This window comes from Temnothorax longispinosus, chromosome 10, assembly GCF_030848805.1.
Source record: "Temnothorax longispinosus isolate EJ_2023e chromosome 10, Tlon_JGU_v1, whole genome shotgun sequence".
NCBI classification, from domain to species: domain Eukaryota; kingdom Metazoa; phylum Arthropoda; class Insecta; order Hymenoptera; family Formicidae; genus Temnothorax; species Temnothorax longispinosus.
This window is the reverse complement of record NC_092367.1, coordinates 572,196-586,662: the sequence shown is the minus strand read 5'-3', so window position 1 is coordinate 586,662 and position 14,467 is coordinate 572,196. Positions and strand designations below refer to the sequence as shown.

General features: G+C 49.1%; 1 protein-coding gene across 1 annotated transcript in view; it reads right to left on the bottom strand.

The window, feature by feature from the left end:
* Positions 1–11,734, bottom strand: part of Ds (dachsous cadherin-related 1) — a 68,263-nt gene extending 56,529 nt beyond the window's left edge. The window contains exons 1-2 of the mRNA XM_071791993.1: positions 11,562–11,734; positions 6,059–6,541 (exon numbers count right to left, since the gene is read on the bottom strand). Coding sequence (XP_071648094.1) covers positions 6,059–6,541; positions 11,562–11,706 — 628 coding nt within the window. The 5' untranslated portion in view covers positions 11,707–11,734. The remainder of the gene's footprint in view (positions 1–6,058; positions 6,542–11,561) is intronic.
* Between the last annotated feature and the right edge of the window lie 2,733 nt (positions 11,735–14,467).

Sequence of the window (14,467 nt, the reverse complement as noted above, 5' to 3'; positions counted from 1 at the left end):
AAGCATGATATAAATTAGCGTGCGGAAGACTCAAACTTGCAGGAATTAAGATAAACTGTTGACACTTCGTTAGCAATACATAAATACAATTGCAGATAACACAAAATGATAATCGTGACCCATTCGCCAAAAAAATTTATTTTTCATGGCAGCCATACTCAAGAGCGAAGTAATGAAAACATCGGATATAAAGCCCGCGAATTAATTATGTGTACACCACGCGTAACTTTGTACTCCTTGACTTCGCTCGGACATGCGCGAAAGAAACTAATTAAAACCTCGGGGACAAAGGCGATGGCGTGCTGAATTAATGGCGCGCATAATTTTAAATAACAATCGGACCCTGGCAGCAGCAGCAGCAGCAGCAGCAGCAGCGGCGAACAACGACCGCGCGTGTGTGTGCGAAGAATGAAGTACAGGAAGAACGATCCGTAAGGGGGACCGTGACAGGATTGGTACGCTCGAACTTCGAAGTCGAAGAGTGGTCGGAGAAAGAGACCTGCGGGATACGGCGTCACGGATGAAATTCCGGGAACGTTACGCAAATCAGACCGCGAGCATTCGTCGTCCCGGCGTGTGGCAGTGGCCGCGCTATCTCGATCCGCGAATCTTCTCGGCGCGGGTTTAGGTCGGGCCCCCTCTTTTCTGCGGGGGCCCCGCCAGCCGTGCTCGCCGTGGATTCCAAAGAGGCGATTGCCGCGCGAAATTTACAAGTCCAGCGAAAGCACGACGTGCACGAGAGAGTAACTAAAAAGTGAAAAGAGAAGGAAAAAGAAAAAGAAAGAGAGAAATAATAGGAAAAGAAAAGAGATCCATTAGGGATCGAGACAAGGACGAAGAAGAGGAACGCGACGGCGAAGTTCAGTGGCGAAGAAAAGGGGGTGACGCGCGTCACGACGAGACGTGCTTTGGATCGCGTTCGTCGAAGGAATGTGTACTTCGAACTGACGAACTCGATGCGCGTTCGTTCGCCGAATATTTGCTTAGGGAATTGGACATTACGGAATGATATTACGATACACCGGCAATAATAATTAATAAAGATGGGGTGAGTGGCGAAATATCGCATCATTAACTCGGACGGAGCATTTCTTACGATTTGATCATCGACGAGAATGGCGGATTATACCCTATTCCGGGACATTACAGCCAGATCGTTTCACGCGTTATATCCGGATGTATCTTTATGACCAGTCTTAAACGACTTGCCAGCGCGGCGTTGATCTTTATGGTGTCATCGTTAAATTCGTTAAAGACGGACGATGTGTCGCGCGGATAAGATTAGAAGTTGTTCGGTTAGAGTAGTTTCCAAAATGTCGATTCTCTCTCGTCTCTCGACCTTACTTTCTTTTATTAACTTTTTGCATCATTACCTAGAGGAAATTCGGACAGTTAAATTTGCGAATAACGAAACGACGCTATAGGACTGATAAGAAGAAGGCTTGGCTACGTCCCGTCGTAAATTCGAGAAACTACTTATTTTATGTCGCCTCGATACGAGATCACGCTGACGCTCTCGAAGCAGCGTGGGATACAAATCGCAGATGCCGCGCGATGCATCTAATGCAATCCTCCAATTGCGGCAAGAGGAGTCCGACAGTCAGCGAACTTCGGGTTCCTCTCTCGACGTTCCTCATCTTTCATTCCTCCTACTCTTACCCCCCCTGCGCCCCTCGGACGTCCCGCGCGCGCGCTGTCTTTTCTTCGCGCACAAGAGAGGAAAGGAGAGGAGAGTGGTACTGGGAGCCCTCAAAGCGAACGCGCGGAGCGGCGATATTTAAAGCATATGCAAAGAGTGCAGAGCTCCGCAGCGGCAGCCCCCCCTCTTGGTAGGGAAAGAGGGGCAAAAAGTCTCGGACAATGGCGGCTTGCGTTCGGCTGCCCGGAATCCGACTCACGACGATTTATGCGACCTCGGCGACGACGACGGTCCACCTTCTCCTCCTCTTTCCGTCTCTTCCTTCTTTCGCGTTCACATCCTTCTCTTTCGCTCCGCTCCGTTCCGATCTCCTTGGTTCGGCTCTCTCGCGTCTTCCCAAGACCGGCACTCGAGAAGCGCGCATTCTTTCGACGAGAATGCCAGGTTCCGAAAAGTACGAAATACTCGATCCAAGAGTGTCGAGGTGAGATTATCACCTCGAAATTCACTCTGCGTTACTCGCTCTAATTATCGCTCTTTAATTAAATAAGTATATACTCAAGAAAACCGCACGAATATAGAAAACGGGCTAACTATATAAGAACCAAGCGCGGTAAATGATGCGCGAAAGTTTTATTTATATTTTTATTTTACATATTTCCAACCTTTCTCAAGAAAACTTGCGATGAATATGAACGAAATAATACTGCAAAATAATGTTTGACTGACAAAAGATATTATCTTGTTACACCGCGCTAACTATGGGAATCTAACTATATGCGAATGCGCGCGCACATAACACGCTCGACGTCACTTGCCGAGACTCTTTTCGCGAATCACCAACGAGGTGCATAATCGAGCGCGGCAAGGAAATTCGCGAGAGAAAGAGAGATGGAGAACGGCGCGACTTTCTGATGAGCGGTTGCCGATTGCGCCTTGGCCTTCTAACGAAGACGCTTGTTACCGTCGTTATCGCCTCTCTTCCGCGTGTTGCAAAACTGATGTTCAACAACGGCCGTCTTGTTTCGTGTTGTTTGCGCCGAGCTTTCGCGGGAAGCCCCGGCGAGAGAGAGCAAACTACCTCGGGCGAGTGTACCAATTGACTGGCTCGTCGTGCGCCGATTTCATAACGTGACCCGTCTCAATGTCACTGGTCCCGTACTTTCTACCGGCGACCTACGTGTCAATCACCGTTTGTATTCTCGCGTCGCGAGACCTTCTGTGTGTGCCACAAGATTCCTAGCGAAACGAAGTCAAGCGTTTCCAGTAACCGGTAATTTCGCTCGATCGCCGCCAATTTCGTGTCACGAGTCCGTTTCCAACTTTTCAACCTTCGAATCCGCGTCATCACGATTTCTAGACACCCTCCCCTCTTCCCTTAGCAGAAGATCGGTCTCGACGCGAGGCTGAGAGCGGCCGTTCATTCCGCAGATAAGATAAGACCGGTCTTCTCTACTCGACGCGATTACGGCGGGTTGATTCTCCCCTTCGTCCCCTCCTCAAGTGCCATAAACTCGACCGTAAAATGAAGCGCGTTCCTCACTTTGTCGCCAGGTTTTATGGAAGGATCGGGACAGGCCGGCCGTCCACGAAACGAACGACTGCTTCCCAATAAGGAGTTCGTCTACGTTGATTTTAACAGTTCCAAAGCATCGGCGAAATGATCGCTCTTTTGTCGGCCGTCACCTTTTTAACGATCATGGTTTTTTCGCAATTCGCTAGGAACGTTTGCGCGCGAAGTCTGCTTGACCGGAACAGGTGATCGTAAAGTGGTAGCCGATCTCTGTCTCTGGATACTCGATTTACATCAACGGTGGACTAGATTTGCTAATCTGATTGGGCATCTCTCGGCAAGTGTCGCGTCGCGCCGAATGAAACGAACTAATTAAAGTTAATTCGGTTAATGGGCAACGAGTCCATTCACGAGTCGGAAACTTTGACTGGATGATAATTCTTACGTTTATCAACAAGATTGATCAACAGCTCGAATATAATTTACATATCGACATCAGCATATAATGATAATATCTAAAACTAAATCGTTCTGTAACACGAAAATCTCACTTTGTTTGCTATATATTTGCTAAAAGCCGATCGGTCAACAGCATTGATCTAATCGAAATCTAAACTCAAAGCGCGGAGTTTGTCATTTGTGCCGTCCCGCTTTGTCCGGACCCGGTCCGGCTTAGTAAAACAGGTGTCGCAAAATGGTAGCGCGAATCGCCGGTGCACGTCAATGCGCGCTCGCGAGATTCCTCTCTCTCTCTCTCCGGTACAGCCGAAACGAACCGCACCTGTGCCGACGATCGCCGGGCCCCGTTCAACTTTAATCTGATAATCTGATTGGCTGCCGTGTGTCAAATATTGCGGGCCTGAGTGTCAGGCCGCGTTCTTCTGCGCGAACTGGTTCTATACGGCGGCCGGACGCGTGGCCGATTGGAAGTCGGGTTCTGAAATCGACCGTCCGACCGAGCGACCGGCCGATCGCGCCGATGCCGGAAGAACAACTTTGAATGCGCGGTATCTGAGACGGTGCTCAGTTGTTTCGTGTCATGTATAAGGTATCTCGCCGCGCGCGCGCGTTTCGTTGTATGTTTTACATTTTATGCTCGAGTCTTAAAGGGTACAGACTTTTAACCGACATTGCGCGGAACGGAAGTATATAAGAATGTCCTGTGCGTGTATAAGAAAATTGCGCGGGCTAAATTTGACTTCTTGAAATAAAAATTACGAAAATGAAGAAAGATAATTCTGAATTAAAGAATGCGTCAGAAATACATCTCGCATCACAGAACTCGTCACAATTTATTGACACGAATATGAGAAATTCGAGAAGTGCGTCTCCTGATCGCGATTAAACGTTCCTACGAGGGAGACCTACGGAAGAGGAAGATATGAGACGGGGAATCAAGGTACGAGTGATACGAGGTACCAAGACCACGAGTTGAAACCGCACGTCGCACAGGGTCAGGATGCTTTTTAACTCCTCGAGGAGAAAGAATGACGAAGAGGAATAGAAGATGAGAGAGGGGAAAAAAAGGAAGAAGAGAGAGAGAGAGATCCACGTCGTCGCTTGGCGAGGGAAATACAGCCTTCGCGCATTGATATGCAACAGGCTGCATATACGGGCAACGCCGGGGCGAACAATACGACCACCGGTAAGGCACCACCGTGTAAACTATTCGGCGTTCCCGGGCGTATAACGTACCGCGCCGTGCCGCTCGATACCGTGCGGGACAGTTTACACGGCGCATCGGCGTATACGGCGCGGCGAGCGCGCGGGTCGTGACGCGCCGTATCTTGCATCGGATGTACCACCAGTGTGGAAACACGGATACGTACTTCTCCTCTCTTTTGCTCTCTGTCTCCCCCTCCCCCGCCCCCTCGATCGACCGCCCTCCTCTCCACCCCGTGTCTCGGTGTATCGGCACGGAGCAATCCACCCACCCGTCCGCGACCTTACCGGTGCTCAATCCTCCTTCGTCTCTCTTTCTCCTCCTCCCCCTGCTCCTCCTTCTCCATCTCATCGTCGTCCACGATCTCAGCCTCCCCCTGCTGAGCGAATCCCATTTCTCTTCTTCTTTCGACGGCCACCTGTTCGCTCAAATTCGAAATTCCTCCTTCACCGCTGAGAGCCCCTATCCTTCACTAAATTCATTTCATCCTGCGGAATTTTTTCCTTCGACCTACATTGCCGTCGTATTTTCGGCGCTGCGTAAAACGCGAATACCCCTAAGTAGCGTGCGAAAATATATCGCGGCGTTCGGTGCGTCACTACCCGCTTCGCTTGATCTCGTATTAAAGAGAAGGGAAGGCGGAATAGGTATCTTCATTCGTGATGTGCTTCGGCTTTTAGGTCCGTGCGCATCGTGCCTGAATGTACCGTCCACGTGCACGTATGCACACACGTAGGCGTTTGCGGAGTCCTCGGCGTTTTACTCGTGACGCGACTATGCTAACGCGGTAACGCCGCGCGTGGAATACGTTTCCGAGGCATTTGCCGGTTCGAGAATCGTATACCCCTTCGTTCTAAAAGACCCGACAGATTAACTCCAGGCATACGAGTGCCCTTACGCAAACGTCGCAAATGACTCTGCGCCATTGCGACATTGCGCGAAAATAGCTTCAAAGTTTTCCAAGTACAAGTAATGCAAATGCAACGCAAGTAAAACACAATGAAAATATATACAAGGTATATATACGAATATAACGCGTGAAAATTATCAAGATAATGCCGATATACATGTAAATATTGTAAATCACTCATTTATGTATAAATATAAAACTTTCGCGGTGTAAAATCCGTTATTCGCCGTCAGTCACAATATTCTCGTGTTCGATGTTACATGAGTGATGATGCAAGACACAACGGCCGGCCAATGAAAAGGCTTATGTTAGTACAAAGGTGAATCGACTCACCCGTTGACGAGGATGACGCTGTCGCGGTGTTCTTCATGCCGTCGATAGCGGTGTTTTGCGGGATATTCTCCTTGACCGTGACGGTGTAGCACGGTTTCTCGCAAGTGGCGATTCTGTGCCCCGCGGAGGAGACGGTGATCTTGACCTCGGCGTCGACGATGCTCCTCAGGCCGGCCGCGTCCGTCGCCGTGACGTTGATTTGATACAACGGCGAGCGCGACAGCAGATTTGACCGTGACACCCTCATTTCGCCGGTGTCGCGATTGATTTCGAAGACCCCGCCCTCGTTGCCGCTGGTGATGCGATAGGCGACCTGACCGAAGAAGCCGGCGTCGAGATCGGTCGCCACCACCTTCAAGATCGGATTGTACATCACGCCGTCGCTGCGCAGGGTCACGTTGTACTGCTGCGGCTTGAAAATCGGCCGGTTGTCGTTCACGTCCGTCACCTGGATGCGCACGATCGCTATCGTACTCAATCCCCCTGCAAATAGAATACAGCGTATCATTAGATATATATATATATACGTTATGGATATAGTTACACAATTAATGGTTATAAAAAGGATAAGATATCGAACGCGCGTAGTAAGAAAGTCATCGAATTTCTCATAAAAATGAAAGAATGTTGAATTTTCAACTGTCACGTTTTAGCCGATTTTACAATACGGATTTATAATCTGTAATTAATTTTATCGGAATCAAGCGGAGTTGAGCAGCGCTGAACTCGAGTACTCGCTGGAGGGCCGCGAATGGTCCACAATATGCGCGCGCGGAGGCGAGAGGTGCGCGACCGAGAGAGAGCACATTATGTTTATTTCATTCCCGGCCGAAATCCTCTTATCGAGCCAAATAATGTCGGGGTATTAGCCGGCGTAGAGAACGAATCTACGGCGACGCGCCCGAAGCCGGTCTGCATAAATCACGAGCATCCCGTTCCCGCGGCCTTTTCTCGGACCCAATCAGCCGCCGGAGAACCTTTTCTCGCTCTCTCCGTTCATCGGGTTTTCATCTCGTCCCATCTCGCTCTCCTTCCGTTCTTCTTTCAGCATCCTTTCCCTCGGTCAGTATCTCTCCCGCCCCGCTCCCGTCGTTTTATTCGGACACACGTGAGCACGTGTGCGTCGACGTGAGCTCCTCTCTTAACCCCTCCGCGCGCGCGCGCGCGCAGGGTAATGCGCCGCTCATGGTAATATTTCAGACGTGAGAAGCTTATGGAGTCCTCTCAAATGACCGCGCTCTTTTAGGAGCATCGCGGGCCCCCGTGGGGTAATTGCTCCGCTGATACATCGATTGACCCGTAAGCTACGCGCGATAATGAATACTGCATTGTGGGAGAGGCGATTACACCACTATTCCCGTACTTCCGCAATTCGCCCTTCTATATGGGCAGTGATGAACGCGATCGTTCAATACTATACAAGTGTAGTTGTCCCACGATGTAGAACTCAAGGATTAAACTTGCGAGAGTTCTCTACCTCCCGTCAGTGGTCTGCCGCAACTATATTTCTGAACCATATCGTCGTTGAAATTAATCGGAGATTATCTGCAAATTCTATCTCTCTATATACGCATTTTCACGACGCAACGCTAGCGAGAAATCACGACGGGATACCACGAGTTGCTGGTCGCCGCCTCGGATTTAGGTGATACGCGACGCAAGTGTTAATATCAAAGACAGTATGTAAAACGGGTAATCCGATGTTTAAACGGTTTACAACCGTAATTCATAGTAATGTATGGACTCGGCCGCGCGGAGCTCTCTCCGAGCGCGGAGGAGATTTATAGGTGCGAGTGTCATTGGAGTCATGCGTCAAGAACCCGTCCCTCGATCCCCGGCCCCCTCCTCCGGTACGTGGAAGAACGAAGTCTCTGATTCGTTCGTGAAACATCGAAGCATCGAAAAAGCATCGATCTTCAGAACGCGGACACGGTCAATTCGTGAAACTTATCGAAAAAGCTTATTGCGTGTCCCTATAACGACGGTCAATTCTTAATTGTTGGACACAGGCGCTTCCCACAGATCAAATAACGCACTTATAGCGTTTTTTTCTCTTTCTCTCTCTCTCTCTCCTTTCTTGAGGAGGCAAAAAAATTGATTACGCGCTTTCGCGTTCGATACGGAAGACGGGGAACGCACCCAGGTACGAACGGATACCGACTTCCTGGGGATAGTTCAACGGCATTTTAATGCACGTTGTCTGATATTTTCGTGCCCGCTGCAGTCCGGCCCTTTTAATTTCACGCGGTCGATCGTCGGGATGAGTTCTTTTCGGGATTCGTGCGGCGGGGGATACGAGGGGGGGGGGGGGCACGAGAGATTTATGCGGCCGGTAGGTGCGGCGGTGCTCAACCTTATACAGCCAAATTACGTCCGGGCGAGGAATGAGTTCCACGACGCGCGTTACGGATACGCGGCATCCTGCGGGCTTAATTAGGATTCTTTTTTTACTATCTCCAATATCTTTTTCTTCACATACAATCCAAGATCGAGAAACGATTTTTCCTTAAATCGTACGCGTGGAGTCGACTGCGGTAGAAATTTTGCCCTTCGCGTAAAGTCGTAACTCGCTGCGCGCGTACCTACTTGGCGCGAGACACCACCGTGCCTCTTAATTCATTCCTTTTTTTTCTTACGGGCAAAATAAGACGTCCCATTAATATACCGTGCACAAACGCGCGCGCACGTTAATTCCGGGATATGTTACAAAGTGCGAGCTGAAAGCTCGTGCGAGTGACACGTATCCGAGATTATGCGCAGTAACGCGGCGGGAGTCGAGAGGGTGATATAAATAAGCGCAAAAACGGCGCGGACAATGACAGTCGGTGGGAGTTGAACGGAGATTTATGACGCTGGTGCCAATAAAGTCACCTCCCGGCGTAGCTCCGGAGCGTGCATCCCTTTGGACGTGCCTTCCTTATTTACGTTTCTGTACCTGTGTACAGGAGAACTGCGAGGCAGAAACGCGATATCGAGATTTCGAGAAAAGGGAAGTACAGCACCTTCGATTATTTTTTCCATCGACACGATAATAAATCGCAGACGAACGATAAAATCCCGGCACGACAGCGACTACACGGAAGACTTCGCTCGGGAGATTAACGTGGAAATTACATTAAGATATCGTGCTCGCACGTAATCGATGCCGAGTGGAGATTCCGCCGCATTAAAGACCGTTCTCTCGCTTGGTGGAGAATCCAGTTCGGATGTACGTGCCGGATGATATCGGTAATCACATCGCACAGCGAATGCGTTGAGAGGACGTTTTTCACCAGGGTTTGATTACATATCGCGAGTTTACAATGCTATCTGTTTCCCCTGTAATTTACAGTAACATGATTAAGTTGATCGGAATAGCATACACTCGTCCTCCGAGCTACATATAAATAAGAGATAGGAAAATTTTAATTCATTAATTTTTTAATCTTTTAGTTAGCACCGATAATTAACAGAAAATCGTTCTAAATATATTATCCATCAACTGCTCCAAGTGATTATCATCTAACAACCCGCGAGGGGCCCGGCCGCCGATGCGGCGTCTCGCGTTTAGCACCGATTCCGCATCCGCTTTCGTCTTCGCGGTCTTCTCGGGCAAAATAACTCGCGCAAGAAAATCCGTATATAAGCAGACGCCTTTCGCGGATCTCCGCCTTGATCCTGAGCGCGCAGGTAATAATTATCGCCGCGAACGCGCACGGCATTATCCAACGCTATTAGCGCGATAAAATCCCGCCGTGGTTTGCTTATCATCCCGCGTTTCCCGCCGATAAACATCGACGACGATATACGGCGCCTCTTTGCACCTCCTGACAGCGGCGAAACTACCGCAAACGCAAGGGCAAGGGGACAGGGAGAGGCAACTCTCCTCGTTGTCGTCGTCCGCGTAGCGACCGTCAACAGGTGGTATAAATCATGCGCACCTGGCCCGCCGCGCGGTTCACGGTGGCTCGCGATTCGCTTTACTGCCGTTGCGCCAAAATGATTTTCTCCGCGCGAATTACTGGCGGGGCAATAAGAAGAATTAATCGCCGGTGTAAAAATAAGAGGCGAGGAGGAGGATTAATGAGTCTCAGGCTGCGCGCGCGCGCGCGCGGCGCGGCGCCATGAGGAAGCGCTAGGACGCGCGAGGACGTGCGAATCGCCGGAAGGTATTTGTAATCATTTCCGCGCGCCGGACTCTTTGGCTGAGATATATAATATGCTCAAGCGCGCACGATTGTGCGCGCGTGTACATATCTCGTGGGGAGATGAGATTTATTTATTATCGCGAAGCTGTCACACTTCCGTTTTGCGGCAGAACAAGTCCGTCGCAGAAATGTTCCCTCTTGCTTTTCGGTTTCATACTGGGATGACCGTCGCGTTTGTCAGCAGGTGGTATAAATCACTTCGCGACGGTACTCGCGGTCGCTCCCTGGCATGCCGGTGCCTGTCATATCCGGCCGATTCTATTGTCTGTCGGATAGTGTCGCCGACGTTGCCGTTGCACGGCGAACAATCGTATCGATAACGAGCGACAATTACGAGCGAGAATGCATTCGTCCCTGTTTGCAAAACAGCATAACGTCGACAATAGCAACGTTCCCTTATTCGGCCTTTTTTTTCATTTCTTAACCACCGGTTAACATTTTCCTTCTCGGATGCTACTCCGCCGTCTTTGCGTCCTCTTTCCTGGAGCGCCGCCGCGTCGCGCCGCGCGGAAACGGTAAGCGCAATGGCCGTTGGCACACGGTAGCCCCATGGATCAATGGACCTTCAGTCGTTGTCCTTTCCCATAAGGCGACCGCGAGCCGCTGCGTTGAAAATGGCCGCGGAGCCTACCATCGACATAAATCATACACCCTATTACAGAGCTACTAGATCTCGTCGGGCCGATAGCCGGGGTCCCGGCTTCCTCCTCTCCGCGTCGCGTCGCTTTGTTTCTCTACGCGTTTTTCCGAGCCGCGAGTTTCTACGCGCGTGTCTCCGCTCTCCGGCGCGCGGGGCGGCCGTTTCCACTTGTTCCCGCTTGTCTCGCTAACTCTTATCGACGCCCGTGCGTGTACATGAGGCTTGCACGCGAATAGCGGAGCCGAGCATTGTTCTTGTGTCGTCGGAACGAGAGATCGCGATGGCGTGAGAGATCTCGCGATCGAGCCGAATTATTGCAACGGCTTTCGAATTGCAATGGCTGAGGTTGTTAAGCGTTTAGGTACAAGTTCCGAGGACGAAAAAATTCACGACTGCGATACTTAGTGTCAAATAATAACAAAGAGATCAGTATCTGAGGATATTCTGTTCCTTTAAGGAAAATATTTCAATTCTAACATGGTACCATTAATACTATCGATTGTAAATTAGCAGAAAATTGTACACAATAATAAAGATAGAAATATCAGAAACAGTATCTAATATAGTTAATCAAGTCGCGACTATTCAGCTAAAATTAGATACGTATCATGAAGTCTCTTTTCAAGATCGATATATAATTGAATAGCCAGACAATAGAAAGAAAAGTGGCACAAACCTCTATCGGTGGCAATGACAGGCAGTTCCAGATAAGGCACTGTTTCTCTGTCCAGAGGCGATCGGACGCAAATATCCCCCGTATCACTGCGCACCAGGAACTGTTCGTTCTCCAGCTGACCGCCGGCCAGGGTGTAATTGACCATCGCGTTTACACCACAATCGGAATCGGTAGCTTCCACCTGCAACAAAGATAATTCAAGGTTAACATTAAAATAAATTCCGACGTGAATTGAGACATATTATGTACGTTTTTGCGTGCAAATCTCTGCAAATCCACGTATATTTGCAATTCATCATATAACTCTGTTTTAGAAGGACGATAGAAACGGAGATCCGTCACTTCACCGCGGTCCTTTACTCATCACATTCTTTATTCTTCAGACGATATAGCAAAAATACAAATATGTTTCACAATCGCGATAATGAGTGGTTCGTAAAATCGTCAAAAAGATAGATTGCGAGAAGATTTAGAGTTTTCAGAAGCGAAATAATTTAACGTTAATGATTAACTATCCGATAAGAAAAAAATTCGAAATCGAATATGTGTAACGAGAAAGCGTCCAAGCTCGTTCACAGTCTTCGCCGAAGATCATTTCCGCGATGAATGACTCCCCGTTGAAATTTATCGATCCCATTTGTTCGTTCCGCGATTCTTTTTTTTCTCGCCGCAACAAAACGACACGATGACGAAGGACGCGACGTCGTCGCGCCTCCCCGAAGGCGGAATCTACCCACGAAGGCGGAACGCCGGGCGAAGCATGGCACTTTGTTTAATTTCGCCCGGCGTTCCTGAAACGGGATACTCGCGGATTGCCGGGAAGGTGGTCCATTCGTAATCTGGGCTCCAGTGACTAATTTGCGAGCGAACCTTTCCTTTCCCTGCCCTCCCGGAGGAGGACCCGAAGACGTTACCGCGACGAACGGACGGACGGACGGACGAACAGACGGACGGACGAGCGAACGAAACGGACGAACGTGGGGGCGGTGATGGACGCCTCTGTGCTTCCAGCGTGTGTGATTTATGCGACGATTCATCGCCACCTACCCCACCCCACGATGTAATACAAGTTATGAGATTCCCGTACGGTCGTTAACGAAAATGCCTCCCCATTTTTTCCCCGCCTCGCAAACGCACCTCGTTGGCAGATTGTTCTCTCAGAGAATACGTCTCAGTCGGAGTGTCCTTTATTTTGACAATCATCATCCCCCCCCTCGGTTTTCGTGAGAGAAATGTTCGTAAGAGAAACTGGTAAAGTTTGAATTATACATTCATATTTTCTAATTCTCATGGAGTGATTTCGCCACTAATATATTAGAGTGATTGCGATAGTTATTCCAAAAGAGAGGTTTGTCACTCTGATTTGAGTAAATGTGGGCACTCATAAGGTAGGAGTGAATTTTTCACTCAAATTTTTAGAGCGGCCACTCTACCGGAGTGATACGATCTCACTCTAAAGCTGTAGTGAATCACGATTCACTAAAGATCGACTGATAAAAATTAAGTACTTTAACAGAGTGTCCACTCAATATTGTAGAGTGACAAATCATTCCTATGGACACTAATCTACTGCACGCGAAAAGAGTGACCTTTCAATCAAATAGAGTGCGATTTCACTCTAACTTGTGCAGCGCAATTTTACTCTTTCTCACAGGGGCTATAATCACTCGAAGTGCATCACTCTTCGACTTTTAGAGAGTACGTAGTCGTTTTTTATGCGATTCTTTCTCTTTCGTCTTATGCATATATATCAAATGTTAAAGTCTATGTCGGACATTTGACTTATGATAGATATACGTTTCGCATTGATGAACAGGTTCTCGTCTTAACGTGAATACTCGAACAATAAGACTTCTTACCCTGAATTGCAACTTAAATGGCGCTTTCCTTCGAGCGACGCGATACAGGTATCACTCGATGATTTATCACGCGTTTCAAATATGGCGCGTAACGCAACCGCAAGTCGTCCTGTGGACACGAGGCGAGCGATTTCCAATTTTTGAGGGCAGCGAGTATCGATAATGCCACCCGATCGACAGATTACGATCGTCGGGCCGATCGGGTAATTGCCGCCGCGGCCAATCGGTCGAACGTGGATTAAGTCGGGGAGGGAAACGAGACAGAGGGGAGAGAGAAAGAGAAAAGGAACTCGTAAATTTATACCGGCACGAGACGTAATTTGCGCGGAGCATAGTGGTAGTCGTCTCGCGGGGAACTCGACGCGAGAAGAAACTGAGACGCGAATCCCGACCGGTAATGAACCCCTTAACCCAGACCGAGTTGCTTTAATGACAGTTTAAAGTTTCTTCTCGCGTTCAAGGTATCGCGCCGGCCATCTAGCCGTGATCCGAGTACTCGGGAGGGAACCGTCCCGCCCATGTTGAACGGGAACGTGGAATCGCGAGATCGGGATCGTGATCGGCGAGCCGCGATGATCGATCACTCCGTTATGACGCGCACACGGTCGATTTGTCACCGATAAAGACGACTGGATCATTCGCGAAACTATAACGAGGAAAATGATTAACCGTGAATCACCGCTCGCGTTTATCTCGCGGTGTGGCGGTGGTGAAGAAACGTTCCGCATTTCGTAGTAAATTAAGCGATTATTCGTTCTGGCACAGTGTTGAAAGCAAAATGAACTGTACGTGAAATCTCTCTAATCATACGCTATTAATAATATGGCCAGAACCACGCGTCGGTGAACCACGCGTCCTTTCCTCACAAAGTTGCGTTACGTTTTTTTCTCCACAATGTCTTTTTTCTTACAATTAATTGCAAGTCTGATGACGGTTCGGTGAATGAGGTAAGAAGAATGCGCGCGGGAAGAAATTAAATTTGCTATCTGCCAAGGCAATAATATTCCACTCGGAAACAATGTACGAGAATCGTGAGAATCGTAGGGA